Below are 15,658 nucleotides of genomic sequence, written 5' to 3' on the forward strand. Positions count from 1 at the left end.
TACCGAGAGGGTCAAGGAAGCTCCTCACACACAATTCCATTAATGAAGACTTCTAAAGGAAGCAGAATTTTCTACATTCAGTTGAAAAAAGATCAGCTGCTCTTTAGTTCTGTTCTGTTTGATTACACAAGTCCTAGGCTGATGATCCAGAAGTTCTCTTCTCGTTCTAAGAACATGAGTTGATATTTTAGATTATCATTTTCTTCAAATTACTATAGAGATATTTAATATAGATGTCTCTATTTCCTATGCTACTTTCGTAATCTAGAACATACCATTCTCAGAAATTTAATAAGTGACAGGTAATGGGGTAATAAATGTCTTGGATACTCGGCTGATTTTGTGTATATTTCTAGAGATGGGCTAAGATATTGCCCAAATGTAAAAATCATTCATCCACCAAAACGATAAAGAAAGTAGCCAGGGTTATTGTGCAAGCCTCTTAGCAACGGCTGAATGACACCTGCCAAAGGTAGAACCGCACTAGAAAGGGCTTAAAAATGTTATCTATGCTATAGACCTACAATATCAAGTTACCAATATTCACTCTTGCCTAATACTAAGAGAAGCATTCGTTTGTTTTAAGCAAAAGGAAATGTACAGTTATTTATTGAGTCTGTGTCTACCAAGTGACAGGCCCTGTTACCTACAGGACATGCAGGGGAGACACAGCCCCTCCCTCTCCGGGGGGAGCGCACAGAACGGAGCTATGGAACGACACAATCACACAGCAAAGGCGCACACCGGGGGTCTGAAGAGCAGGGAAGAGGGGCCACTAAATGGGCAGATTAAAGGTGAAAAAGCATTTATTAGAAGGAAAAATAATCGACCAAACATTTCAGGCATAGAAAATGGCTAGAGATGTAGCTGCCCGGAGAGTGTGGGGCCTTCATCAGAGGAACAACAGTCTCAGGGCTGGAGAGAAAGAGCGAGAGAAAGTCACAGACGTGAAGGTGGGTGGGAGCTAAGGGATCGGATAACGAAAAGGTCTCAGGATTCTAGTTACGTTTCAGAAAAGTAACTGCAGTGGCTCTAGAAAGCCACAGGAAAGCCACAGCAAGACGCAGTCCCTCCCTTGGCTGTCAATCGGAGACACGGGGCAGACTGCCCCTCACAGACAGGGCGACTCAAGGCTTTCAGATGAAAAACTGACAGATTTGTGCTAATGGACAGTAAGAAGAGGGCGGTCTTCAGGGTGACTCCCAAGGTTAGGCTTAGGCGACCAGATGGATAGGGACAGCAAAAACTGGTGACCAATAAAGAAATGTGGGTGTTACAGATGCTCATGGTAGGCGACTTGTGGCCAGCAGGTATAAGGCTGTGTCAGTGGACATCTCAACACAGGTGTGAAGCTGGAGAAGGGGGAAGGGGCCTGAAGCACAGATTCTAGCCTGTCATGTGAGCTGAGACTGGAGAGGAGCTAAGCCCGTCCAGTAGGAGGTAGTACAGGCAGACTCTCTATCAGCATCAACAAGAGCACGGCAGATGGAGCGGAAGGAGCGAGAAAGACCAGCAAGTGAACCAATCTGTGATATGAAATCCTACTTGGGTCAAATAATAAAAGCAAGTACTACAACACAGCACACAAAAAACCCTGGAGGACACTGGTAATTGTAATCCTCAAGTTGCTTAACATCTGAAAAGAACTTAAAAGTACTTCAGGAGTAAATCCACAAAAATAAAGGCCATTTTACTAAAGTAGATATTACCTATTCTGAAATAGCCATCTTCTAGTCGTTTGTCTTTGGTTTCTTTGCTTATTTCCAAACCTTCACTCTACAATAAAACAAAAGCATTAATTTCAAAAATAATTCTTTCTATTTAACCTAAGTTATCAATATATCTTAATATAGATGAAGTGGCATTTGTAACACAGCTATCCCTAAAAAGAGAAATATCATCTCAGTCTTGAACTTTAAAAAACATATTATATTAATAATAAAAGGTGTTTTCTTAAGCCATCATTTGAATCTGTATATAATATATTGGTGGTTGGAAATGAAACATTAAATCAATTAAATAGAACAGTATTTTCTATTAAAACTATAGAAGAACTGTGTGGTTAACTTGAAAGAAATCTAAGGATTCCATAGAGACCAATAAATTAAATTGTGTATTAATTAACGGGCATTAAAAACACATAGAATTTGGGACTCAAAATACAAACAGCAAGTAAACACTAAAGAAAACAATGATTCAGGCCAGGCGCAGTGGCTCAAGCCTGTAATCCCAGCACTTTGGGAGGCCGAGGCAGGTGGATCACGAGGTCAGGAGATCGAGACCATCCTGGCCAACATGGTGAAACCCAATCTCTATTAAAAATGCAAAAATTAGCTGGGTGTAGTGGCATGTGCCTGTAGTACCAGCTACTTGGGAGGCTGAGGCAGGAGAATCACTTGAACTCGGGAGGTGGAGGTTGCAGTGAGCCAATATTACACCACTGTACTCCAGCCTGGCGACAGAGTGAGACTCTATCTAAGAAAAAAAACAAAACAGCCGGGCACGGTGGCTCAAGCCTGTAATCCCAGCACTTTGGGAGGCCGAGATGGGCGGATCACGAGGTCAGGAGATTGAGACCATCCTGGCTAACCCAGTGAAAACCCGTCTCTACTAAAAAATGCAAAAAACTAGCCGGGTGAGGTGGCGGGTGCCTGTAGTCCCAGCTACTCGGGAGGCTGAGGCAGGAGAACAGCGTGAACCCGGGAGGCGGAGCTTGCAGTGAGCTGAGATCCGGCCACTGCACTCCAGCCTGGGCGACAGAGCGAGACTCCGTCTCAAAAAAAAAAAAAAAAAAAAAAAAAGAAAAAAACAAAACAAAGCAAAACAAAAAACCAAAACGATTCATTTCTTTTCCTAGTAGAAACGTTCATATTATTTACAATCTCCACCTCCCAGGTTCAAGTGATTCTCATGCCTCACCCTCCCAAGTAGCTGGGACTACAGGCGACTGCCACGATGCCTGCCTAAGTTTTGTATTTTTAGTAGAGATGGGTTTTGCCATGTTGGCCAGACTGGTTTTGAACGCCTGACCTCAAGTGATCCACCCGTCTCAGCTTCACAAAGTGCTGGGATTACAGACGTGAGCCACCAGGTCGGCCTGTTATTTTCCAAGATAAAACGATGGCTGTTTCTATGAATGTGTCAAATGCACTTGTCAAATATAAAAGTGCTTCATATTTCAAAAAAATTAATATTATTCACCATTGAGTCCTGCAAATCATGAGAATTTTCTTTCCCCTTAAAAACAAGAAAAGCTTCAAGCTAAGTCTACTAGTATAGTTGTTAGGGAAAGGTAAGAGGAAAAAGCAGTCATACCTTAAAAGGCAAAACTTCCACAGTTGTGTTTAGCAGAATGTCTCCAGGATGTTCTTGGTTGCCGCTATGGAACAAATAACTGAAAATACAAACATCCAGATAAAAACACAAGTCGGGCTAGATTTTACAAAGATTCAAGAAAATGAGCTTACCTTAGAGTCAACTTTTCTGGACAAGACTCTAAGCAAGCAAAGTTGACAACGATAGAGCTTGTAGTAACTGCACAGTATGTGTTCTGAAAGGTTGTAGGGAACTTAAAAGACTTAAGAGCATGACCCCTAGTTCATTCCTTCTGTCAGAAACAATTATGTTTGCTGCTTAACCTAATAATGCACCTAGACATTTTCAAAAAGGATGACAGTTTTATGTCACTGTCTATAATGCTTTAAATATTTAAACCTCTTCCCAGGAAGAGTCAAAATTATGACACCTACGTAGTACTGTTGTATCTTATATCAGAAAAAACTTTACTAGGACAACTGGTAGTCATGACATGTCCAAAGACCAGTTCTAGGCTGGGCGTGGTGGCTTACACCTGTAATCCCAGCACTTTGGGAGGCCGAGGCAGGAGGATCACTTGAGGCCAGGGGTTCAAGATCAGCCTGGGCAACATAGTGAGAACTTGTCCCTACAAAAAAAAAATTAGCCAGGCATGGTGGTATGTACCTGCAGTCCCAGCTACTCAGGAAGCTAAGGTGAGAGGATTGCTTGAGCTTAGCCTGGAAGGTCTAGGCTACTGTGAGCCATGACTGTGCCACTGCACTCCAGCCTAGGTAACACAGCAAGAACTCATCTCTAAATAATAATAATAGTAGTAATAAATAATAATAATAAAAGAAACAAAGACTAGTTCTATCCAATACAATTAATTTTAATGTAAGTATACTAAAAGTAAATTAACGTCTTAAAATATCTGAATATCAATATTAAAACATTCGAAGAATGACTAATTATCGATATATGGTGACAGATCTAAAATACTCTGTGGGTATGAGTACAACACTGTTTTGATACTCTGAAAACAAACTAGTAAGTATGCGTATGTGTCAGTGTGTGGGGAAGGGTGGACACTAGGTAAGACGTGCAAAGTATGTCTGAATCTAAACCTAACTTTAGTTCAGTTGCATGGTTAAAAGTTTAGGCTTAGGAGTCAGAAAGACCTGGGTCCAAATCCTGGGTCTCTCACTTACTAGAATTTTCACCTTTCACGAGTTTCCTCAGCTTTCTGCACCTGAGTTTCTTCTGTAATGCAGATAGTCCCATCTACCTCAGATGACTGCTCCAATCAGTTCAGGAGAACTGACAAAAAGTCCCCTGCACATTCAAAATGCTCAGCCAGTCACAGTGTGGTCACGATACAGTTATAGCCACGGGACGGGAGATGTGGCTGTAAAAGGGTAACGTGGGAATTCTTGGGGTGATAGAAACGGTCCTTATCTTGATATAGTGGTGTCAAAACCACAGTCTGCAAGATGCTACCCTTGGGCAAGTGGGGTGATAGGTACACAGAACATCTCAGTTTTACTTCTTACAGCTGCATGTGAATCTATCCTTTCTCAAAAGTCAAAGACTAAGAAAAAGAAATTGATTGTTGGCCGGGTATGGTGGTTCACGCCTGTAATCCCAGCACTTTGGGAGGCCAAGATGGGCGGATCACCTGAGGTCGGGAGTTCAAGACCAGCCTGACCAATATGGGGAAACCCCATCTCTACTTAAAAAAAAAAAAAAAAAAGAAAAAAGAAAAAAGAAAAATAAACTGATTGTTGAGGGAAAAAGCACACAAAATAAATGTATCAAGTCAAATGAAATCACCCCTGTTATCTCACCTCTATTAACAGTTTAATAGATATTTTACAGATTTGTTCTATGTACATAATATATATAAAATATTGCTTTTATTATTTCAAAAAATCCTTCTATAATCTATAATTCTATACTCTATACAGAATGCTATATATTCTAGAATCCTATACACATAGAATGCTATAATCTATAAAATGATATATAATGACATTCTATAAAGTTATACAATTTGCTTTTTACCTCACTTAGTGTATATCTAAAAAAGTTTTCATGCCAATACATATTAATCTATGTCATTATTTTTGATGACTGTTTACAGCATTCCACTGAGTAGCAATATCATTTTATTTAACCAAACACATGCTAACAGACATCTATGTTGTTTCTAATTCCATGCTGGCTCTCTGAGTGGTAAACAGTATCTCAAAGTGCAGAGTGTTACTAATAGTATAAAAATCAACTTTAACAGCAAAACAAATAAATGCTCATGCGAGTGCTAAATATTATTCAAAACTATTTCTGTATGTTCTTCCAGTGGTATTCCCATTGCTTAAAACACTTCTACAACTTGAGTTCCTCTTTGGAATCAGTTGAGAGTAACAAAAGAAAAATATTAACATCATATCACAGCTCTAAACTGTTTCTGACCACCTTAAATAGAATTACTGACAATGACTTCTGGTGGGTTCTAGAAATCAAATTGGCCCTCCCATCGGGACACACAGAATGAAATACCACCAAGTGGGGAACTATGTTCTTTTAAGTACGCCACGGCCAACCTGGGGAACACACCCAAACCTGAAGAAGGACTGAAGGAATCATGACTATTCAATTAAAAATAGGCCAGGTGCAGTGGCTCACGCCTGTAATCCCAACACTTTGGGAGGCCGACATGGGTGGATCACCTGAGGTCAGGAGTTTGAGACCAGTCTGGTCAACATGGTGAAACCCCATCTCCACTAAAAATACAAAAAAATTAGCCAGGTGTGGCAGGCACCTGTAATCCCAGTTACTTGGGAGGCTGAGGCAGGAGAATCTCTTGAACCCGGGAGGTGGAGGTTGCAATGAGCTACATCGCACCATTGCACTCCAGCCCGGGCAACAGAGCGAGACTCTGTCTCAAAAAAAAAAAAAAAAAGAAAGAAAGTCCTAAATTTTGTAAAATGAATATAAATGCTCAAAAACATAAAACGGCTGTAAATTTCTCCCTGGTGTACCAAAAATAACCTAGCATTTGTAAAACCATTGACTAAGAATAGTCATACTCTGTCAAATCTGTCATTTCAACCAAATTACTGGGCTAATCAAGTAGGTCCAGATCCATCTTCAAGAGACATGCCAGGATAAAGACATAAACACTAATTTGAGATTTTTGAGAGTTGCGCATAAAAGTATTACAAAAATTATACTAGATGGAAGTCCAGAAATACCAACGAAGCTCACCAAACATGTCAAATGTCGATGTTACATCTGAACATGTTACATCTGAACACAACACACTCATTTTATTATGGAGTTGTTTTACATGTAATTTAAAGCCCAACATTTTGGAGCCCACTGTGTCCCCACATCTGTCATGCACACACACACAAATCTATTGTAAATCACATTATGAATAAGAGGTCTGAATTGTAAGATCACATACATTTCAGGAATCACCAACCTTTCTACATTGACTGGTTTATCAAATTTAAACAAGATGTAGTCTCCAGCTGTCGGCGTGATAGCCCAGAAAAAATCCTCTCCCATGTAAGTCTTCTCCAGCGTATGCCCTTGGTAGACCTTCAAGGAAGTAGACACCTCTGCAGGTGGGTTTACGTGGATTTTAAGAAGTAACGGTTTCATGTAATCTTTATCCTGGGAGCAAAGACATATATGCTATTAAATAATATACAGCTTATTTAAGGAGAAAAACAATAATTATACCTTAAATAACAAGTTGTATGTTCATGAGAAAATAAAATTAAGTCACCAACCGTGAGTTTCTGGATTTTTCCTGATAGTGATGAATGCAGACCAACGTGTTGGAAAAGGGAAGGTCTGAAGCGAATTCGCAGATTTGCTTTCTGTCTATCACAGTGTTTCTAAATATTAAAAAAAAAATCACATTAGTGTTCCATAATAAAGTGAAATCTTGCCCTCACCAGGAAAATGAGAAGTCCTTTATTAAAATACTGAAAAGAAGGGCCGGGCATGCGTGGGTCATGCCTGGTAATCCCAGCATGTTGAGAGGCTGAGGCAGGTGGATCACCTGAGGTCATGAGTTTGAGAGCAGCGTGGCCAACATGGTGAAACCCCGTCTCTACTAAAAATACGAAAATCAGCCAGGTGTGCACGCTTATAATTCCAGCTACTCGGGAGGCTGAAGCAGGAGAATCACTTGAACCCAGGAGGCGGAGGCTGCAGTGAGCCGAGATAGTGCCACTGCACTCCAGCCTGGGTGACAGAGTAAAACTCTGTCACCAAAAAAAAAAAAAAAAAAAAAAAAAAAAAAAATTGAAAAGAAAACAACATCAAGTCATAATTACAAGTCATATTTTTTTCTAGTCTTTGAGGCACTAATAGATTTGCTGCTTACTTGATAGACAGTCATGATCCAGAAATTTAAAATAAGCATAGTTAAGGGAAGAATGAAGGGTCTAATTTCAACCATCCTTCAACACATGTCAATAAAGATTTGACTTTTAACATTAAAAATGCACAAACTATAGACTAGGGGGTTGGTTCAAATATACAAAATATTTTTGATTGAATAATATAATGAAGAATTTGCAGATTATAAACGGCGCATTTTGTTGCATGAAAGCAACTTGAAAATGTGAGGCACTCATTTGCCTAGAAGCAAGTAAATGATATGAAAAATTCCACAGACAGTCTCTGTCAACACAGGGAGGGACACCTGTTTCTTTTTTTTTTTTTTTTTGAGACAGAGTCTCGCTCTGTTGCCCAGGCTGGAGTGCAGTGGCACGATCTCGGCTCACTGCAAGCTCTGCCTCCCGGGTTTATGCCATTCTCCTGCCTCAGCCTCCTGAGTAGCTGGGACTACAGGCGCCCGCCACCTCGCCCGGCTAGTTTTTTGTATTTTTAGTAGAGATGGGGTTTCACCGTGGTCTCGATCTCCTGACCTTGTGATCTGCCCGCCTCGGCCTCCCAAAGTGCTGGGATTACAGGCGTGAGCCACCGCGCCCGGCCACCTATGTTTCAACTTACAGTGCCCCACGGTCTAGATGTTCCATCTCAACCTGTCCTCATGCACGGGCCCGTGTGTGAAGGCTGTGCAACACCGAAGGCCCCCTTGACAGGTATTTTTAGACTTTTCACTTTCAATAACTTATATAAGTTTGGGGCCAAAAAAAATCAAAAAACACATATGTATAAGAAATTTACACTTGGCTGGGCATGGTGGCTTATGCTTGCAATCCCAGCACTTTGGGAGGCCAAGGTGGATGGATCATCTGAGGTCAGGAGTTTGAGACCAGTGTGGCCAATGTGGTGAAACTCCATCTCTACTAAAAATACAAAAATTAGCAGCCGGGCCTGGTGGCTCACATCTGTAATCCTAGCACTTTGGGAGGCTGAGGCGGGGGCGATCATGAGGTCAGGAGATCGAGATCATCCTGGCCAACACAGTGAAACCTGTTCTCCACTAAAAATATAAAAATTCGCCAGGCAGGGTAGCGCATGCCTGTAGTCCCTGCTGCTTGGGAGGCTGAGAAGCAGGAGAATCGCTTGAACCCCGGGGGGCAGAGGCTGCAGTGAGCCGAGATTGCGTCATTGCACTCCAGTCTAGGTGACAAGAGTGAAACGCTGTCTCAAAAAAAAAAAAAAAAAGAAAGAAAAGAAAGAAATTTACACTTGAGAAGACTTCTAATAATATACTGGGTCCTAAAATGCCTATTTCTCAAGAGGTTTCACTTCACTGGCATTATTACTGTCACTATGATACAGGTGAAATAGTGCATTTTCTTTGCACAAATACTCAAGTGGAAGGAAAAAGAAAGGGAGGAAGAGTCACAGGGAAGGGCAAAGGGCGGGAGAGGAGCGCGAGGTTGAGGAGACAGCGAAACCACCAAGGCAGTGTCTGGAACTCAGCTTGTCACTGCAGCGGCAATGGAAGGACTCAAGGGCCCAAGGAGGCTGATAACCCTTTGGGAGAATGTGTGAATGATTCGCAGGGTTTCTCGGGCCACTGTCAAGGATGTGGTGACAGTACCCTGGACATTCTAGGGGAAGCAACTAAAGAATTACAGGCCACAGAAAAACATGGACGACAGAAGGGTGAAGGAATGGATGAAATCATCCAAAAGTTCATGTCCCCAAATTTATGGATGATTTAGAGGGTTTCTGTGGTTTTAATTTTTACTATAAATTTTTTCACCTCACAGGCTCATTTTAGAACCTAACCACATATTAAATAAAATTGCACAGGACGAATGAAATGCAAGTGTATTGTAGGAGGTTAAAGATGACACTAACTTTTTTGTGTCCTACAATAAAAATTTCTGTAAGTCACAGTGAAAATACATGTAAGGACAGAGATTTCTAAAAAAATGAATTGTTTAAAACAATTTATATGTTCAACTAATTGTCAGAAAACAGACACTCTGCCATTTTGCTATATTCCATGATTTCCTCTAAGAATGTTTTTTTTTTTAATTGTGTGTTTTTTTTTTTTAACAAAATGCAATGATAGCCTACAGACACCAGAGGGTAGTATCCTAAAAACTAGCAGGTACTATTCAACTATTCTATTCAATAGAATTCAACTATTCTAGGGAGCAGAAGGTCATAAAGTCACACTAATGCTTATTTGTTACAATGAACGGTAAGACAACTCTATGATGACATGTTCTTACAACAATACTTATCATTACACATCAAAATGGACCTTTTTAAGAATTTGTACTTCTATATTTTGTTTATGCTTACACCAAATAAATTAAAAGCTGTATTTTTTTCAGAGATACAATTCAAATTGGACAAGGAAAACATACCTAATTACTCTTTTTGTTAAAAAATTACTGTTTTTTTTTTTTTGGTGGAGATGGGTCTTGATATGTTGCCCAGGCTTGTCCTGAACTTCTGGGCTCAAGTGATCCTCCAGTCTTGGCCTCCCAAGGTGCTGGGATTACAGGTGTGAGCCACTGCACCTGGCCTAATTACTTTTTTTTTTTTTTTTTTTTTTTTTTTGAGATGGAGTCTCACTCTGTTGCCCAGGCTAGACTGCAGTGATGTGATCTCGACTCACTGCGAGCTCCGCTTCCTGGGTTCATGACATTCTCCTGCCTCAGCCTCCCGAGTAGCTGGGACTACAGGTGCCGCCACCTCGCCTGGATAATTTTTTTTTGTATTTTTAGTAGAGACGGGGTTTCACCGTGTTAGCCAGGATGGTCCCCATCTCCTGACCTCGTGATCCACCCGCCTCAGCCTCTCAAAGTGCTGGGATTACAGGCATGAGCCACCGCGCCCGGCCTAATTACTCTTAACAATAAGATCTCTATGGTAATAATGTGCTATCTGAATGATCAAAGCAAAAATTATTATTCACTTACTTGACTGCAACCATCATCCCAAAGGTAATCATTTTATTATGGACACTGGCTTGTTGTGAGTAACACACTGAAAGGTACTTTAACGTGTCATTGTTTTGGTATAAAATATTACTTCTATTTTATTCCTCCTGCACAGACATGTTAGGGTCTAATAAAGTCCGCAGTATACATGGAAAAAGAGAGTGAACAGGAAATATGAAGAAAACAAACTGCAATGGCATTGCATACAAGAACAGATATGACCACCACCTATGGCCAATAGTTAGTGAACCGCCAGGGCTTACAAACACTAGAAACGTTTATCAGCAATTTAAAGACCGTCCATCATCTTGCAACAGCTTCCTGCTTTACAGGATTTTCCACTGCTATCTAAAAGTTCTTCTACTATAGAAACTTTTTATCAGCTCAGGAAAGAAGTTTTGTATCACCTACCTATTTAACTATTTATTTGCAAAATCTCTAAAAGTCACTTTCACGAAATACAGAAAAGAAACTCCCTCCACTCTGGTGAGGAATTAACTTACTGCATCTTTTTCAGGGTTGCAGACTTTCACCCAGAGAATATGGTCCAAGAGCCAGTCAATGGGTTTCTCCTTGTAAAACATGAATATGAATTCTACAATCAGAGTAAGATCCGGCGCTTGAAACATTTTACCTGAAAAGATATTCCCAGTCAATAGCTGCAACACAGAAACCAAGCAGCAAACTGGCTGACATTCGTGAACTCTTGTCCACAACCTACGCTGAAGCTTGCGCATTCAACTGTAAATCATCATAAACAATTTCCCCACTTGTATTATCAAAATTAAACAAAGTTGCTTCGGCTAAACTTTCTCATGAGCTGTCACCTGGGTGTAAACAGATGTAGTAAATTCCTGATGTTATTTTAATAATCTATTGTGTACCTAACGGCCCAAAGCATTCAAAAGGCAAGTCAGAAATTTTCCCTTCCTGTGTTACTAAGATTCTTCCCATTAAACACTGAGAGGTTTAGGTAAAAAATTTTCATCTAAATCAATAAATCCAAACAACAAGGACTCCTAATTTTGTTTTCACTGAAGCATTCACAAGTAAAGATGCTTTTTGAGTCTTAAGTTTTGAGTTAAATGATCACGAAGGTCACAGGTCCAGCCTCTAATGCTTAAAGTGTTAAAAAGTACCATAGGAGATGAAATGTTATCCTCTGAGTATTATTTGAACCCTGTAAATTTCCTTTAATTCTTCAACTTTAAACATATATATGTATTTTTTTTAGATAGAGTCTCGCTCTTGTCCCCAAGGCTGGAGAGCAGTGGCATGATCTCAGCTCACTACAACCTCCACCTCCCCGGTTCAAGCAATTCTCTTGCCTCAGCTTCCCGGGCAGCTAGGATTACATGTGCCTGCCACCACGCCAGGCTAATTTTTGTATTTTTAGTAGAGACAGGATTTCACCATGTTGGCCAGGCTGGTCTTGAACCGGCCTCAGCTGATCCACATGCCTCGACCTCCCAAAGTGCTGGGATTACAGGCATGAGCCACTGCGCCTGGCCAACTTCAAACATATTCTTTATAGCTGGCTAATTTTGAGACAGCAGCCAAAAAACATTTAGAAATGAGTGCCCCAACTAGTTAAGAGAAAAACGAATAAAAATTTATAAAAATAAAATAAAAAAAACGAATGAGGACTTCATGCATTGCATGAAAATACTAGGAATTCATATGAGAAAACTCTCTGTGGTCCTCTTTTTAAAAGAACCACAATCTTATGTTAACAAAGGAGCTGGAAATGTCAGAGAAGAAAAAATCAAACATGTTCACCAGGACCACGGTTGGCATTGAGGAGAACTCTAGAGGAAACACAACCATCTAAGTCTCCCAATTATCTTGGGTTGACTTTCATCATGTCATACAAAGAGGTTTACCTAACAAGTTTTCTCAAAAACAACCCATTTCCATAGGAAAAAAGACAATGTTAGGACAAGTAAGCATGTGGTTTTAGATTCTGAGAGTCGCAGTTATTTCTGAAAAGTAGGTAAGTGTGACACTTTTCTTACCAATGAAGCCCAGCTGGGAAAACTCTAGAATCATCCATTCCTCAGAAGAAAGTTGAAGTGCAAAATTTTTTATGGTATTAAAATAATTTTGTTTGACAATAATATCATCTTCAAGCTAGAGAAAATTGAACAACCATATTAATACATCAAAAAAAAAAAAGAAGGAAAGGTATTGAGAGAAGGACATTATTATGGAAAAATACAAGCATACTTTTATCATGAAAATCAAGAAAACAATGGTAAAAACAATAAAAATATAAAACTAGAGATTATTAAAAGAAAGTGAAGAAAATAAAATGGAAGAAATACATCGTCTAAGTCAACTAAGCCACTCCTTTCTATGGGAAATAACAATGAGGAAAATGAGGACATCCTTTCCAAGTAAGACTGCTGGAATGATGCTGACATGTGAGTGGACGAGGCAGAGAGAGAACAAGATAAAGGTCTTATCACAGCAGAAATTATGGGGACGGAGGGGGGAAAGAGAGAGGAGGAGGAGATCAGGATACATTCTATGGGGGAGAAAGCACAAAGAAAGTTTATACTGCATTTAGTAGTCTTCCTGTTAGTAGTGATAATGGTATTTTGAAGCTATTTTAAGTATATTATAGAATAAAAAATTATATTATTAGGATATTATTAAAAACCAAGGCTTTTAATATAAAAGAAAATAAATACATGTAAACATTTGAAAAGCTAAGTACAAGCTCTATAATTTTATTATAACCCTGAAATCTTACATCTTAATCTAGTTTGAATTGGAACTATCAATACAAACTTGTGATTTTTTTCCTCTGTAAAATAAAATACACTTTTTCTTGCTGAAAGTCCTAGAAGCACAAACAAGACAATAGCAATGGGCACCTTTAAGCGCCCAGATTGTGTTTCTATATACCACACACCCTGAAGAGGAACAGAGCTCCTCAGAGAAATGATCCGTTCTAGATCTGGGATAGGAAATCATCAAAGAAGCAATCACAGTTACTGAGGCCAGGCGCCGTGGCTCACGCCTGTAATCCCAGCACTTTGGGGGGCCAAAGCAGGTGGATGGCTTGAGTTGCCCAGGAGTTCAAGATGAGCCTAGGCAACAGAGCAAGACCTCATCTCTACAAAAAAGAAAAAAATTAGCCGGGCATGGGGATGGGTACCTGTAAGCCCAGCTATTCGGAAGGCTGAAGCAGGAGGATCACTTGAGCCCCACCAAAAGATTGCTGGACTTACACAGAAAGGATACAAAAGCCAATTTGAAGGGGTTCCCACTGGATTATGATGTACCAATGAAAGCATCAATAAGAATAATGATTGTAATGGACTGGGGCAAATCAAATGTATTTTAAATATCCATGAGTTCATAATGATACATTGTTTTAAGGGGATACATGTGCAGGTCTGTTACATGGATAGATTGCATAAAGCTGCCGTTTCGGCTTCTACTGAACCCGCCACCCAAATAGTGAACATAGTACCCAATAGGTAACATAATGATACTTTAAAAACAGCCACCGGCCGGGCGCGGTGGCTCAAGCCTGTAATCCCAGCACTTTGGGAGGCCAAGACGGGTGGATCACGAGGTCAGGAGATCGAGACCATCCTGGCTAACACAGTGAAACCCCGTCTCTACTAAAAACACAAAAAACTAGCCGGGCGAGGTGGCGGGTGCCTGTAGTCCCCGCTACTCGGGAGGCTGAGGCAGGAGAATGGCGTAAACCCGGGAGGCGGAGCTTGCAGTGAGCTGAGATCCGACCACTGCACTCCAGCCCGGGCGACAGAGCAAGACTCCGTCTCAAAAAAAAAAACAAAAAAACAAAAAACAAAAAAAACAAAAAAAAAAACAGCCACCACTGGAGATTGCTAAGGCACCAACTTTAAAAATTAGGAAGAGAATGAAATCAAGCATTTACTCCAGCTTTTCTTTAAGAATTATTTTTCAAGGTAATCCAATAAAGGGAAGAAAAATTCTTTATTAGAAGAACTCAACATAGCATTTAGAACTAAGCTAAGAGCATCAGCAATTACAGAATTAGGAAAGCACCACTTGGAAACCGCTAATGAAATAATTGATCTAGGGAAGAAGAATCAATGGATGCTGAAATCTTAAGTGGAACAGCTGCAGGAGAGCTAAGTTCATAATGCGGCAATGAGGCGGGCAGACAGAACCCACTGATTACTCTCAGCATCACTGCAGGTGGGACTGCCTGAGGTAACGTGCTTTCTTTTTTTATTTTTATTTTTTGTTTTTGAGATGGAGTTTCCCTCTGTCACCTACACTGTAACCTCTGCCTCCTGGGTTCAAGTGATTCTCCTGCCTCAGGCTCTCTGAGTAGCTGGGACTACAGGCACACACCACCACGCCTAGCTAATGTTTTTGTATTTTTAGTGCAGACGAGGTTTCACCATGTTGGCCAGGCTGGTCTTGAACCCTTGACCTCAGGTGATCTGCCCGCCTTGGCCTCCCAAAGTGTTGGAATTACAGGCGTGAGCCACGGTGCCCAGCCCGTAACGCACTTTCTTATGCGCTACCGTAAGAATTACTCAGTACCACCTGTGAAGTGCCTGCATCCTCTATCACTTTTCCAGAAGGCACCGTATTCAACTCAGAGTTCTTTGCAATAAAGCACTTTATGAAACTGTGTGATGCTGTCAGTGGAAACTCTATTCTAAGCCACAGCATCTCCCTTTCCCCTGAGGTGTATGTCTGTGACAATCACAAAGTAACCCCTGACTCCACTGCCTTTTGGAAAGCATTCTTTAAGAGTCATGGGTGTGATACATTCCCAAACCATGCAACCCTGGAGTCATATCCCGAGGGATAATTATGAAGTGTGGAATAAATTCCTTTGCCACATCATCTCTCATCTTAGTCTTCAACAAAATGTCCCAGGTAAAATCTATGTATGAACATTTAAAACTACCATTAACTGAGAACTTTTTAGGCTAGTATGTTTTTCCCAC

The 15,658-nt window shown here is 40.5% G+C and overlaps 1 protein-coding gene across 2 annotated transcripts in view; it reads right to left on the reverse strand.

Annotated features, from left to right (window-relative positions):
- Window positions 1–15,658, reverse strand: part of MGAT4A (alpha-1,3-mannosyl-glycoprotein 4-beta-N-acetylglucosaminyltransferase A) — a 128,687-nt gene that overhangs the window by 14,366 nt on the left and 98,663 nt on the right. For both annotated transcript variants that reach the window (XM_008008113.3, XM_008008114.3), the window contains exons 9-14: window positions 12,707–12,821; window positions 11,195–11,325; window positions 7,095–7,202; window positions 6,782–6,975; window positions 3,316–3,394; window positions 1,710–1,776 (exon numbers count right to left, since the gene is read on the reverse strand). In XM_008008113.3, the coding sequence (XP_008006304.1) occupies window positions 1,710–1,776; window positions 3,316–3,394; window positions 6,782–6,975; window positions 7,095–7,202; window positions 11,195–11,325; window positions 12,707–12,821 (694 nt within the window). The remainder of the gene's footprint in view (window positions 1–1,709; window positions 1,777–3,315; window positions 3,395–6,781; window positions 6,976–7,094; window positions 7,203–11,194; window positions 11,326–12,706; window positions 12,822–15,658) is intronic.

Source organism: Chlorocebus sabaeus, chromosome 14 (genome assembly GCF_047675955.1).
Source record: "Chlorocebus sabaeus isolate Y175 chromosome 14, mChlSab1.0.hap1, whole genome shotgun sequence".
Classification (NCBI taxonomy): domain Eukaryota; kingdom Metazoa; phylum Chordata; class Mammalia; order Primates; family Cercopithecidae; genus Chlorocebus; species Chlorocebus sabaeus.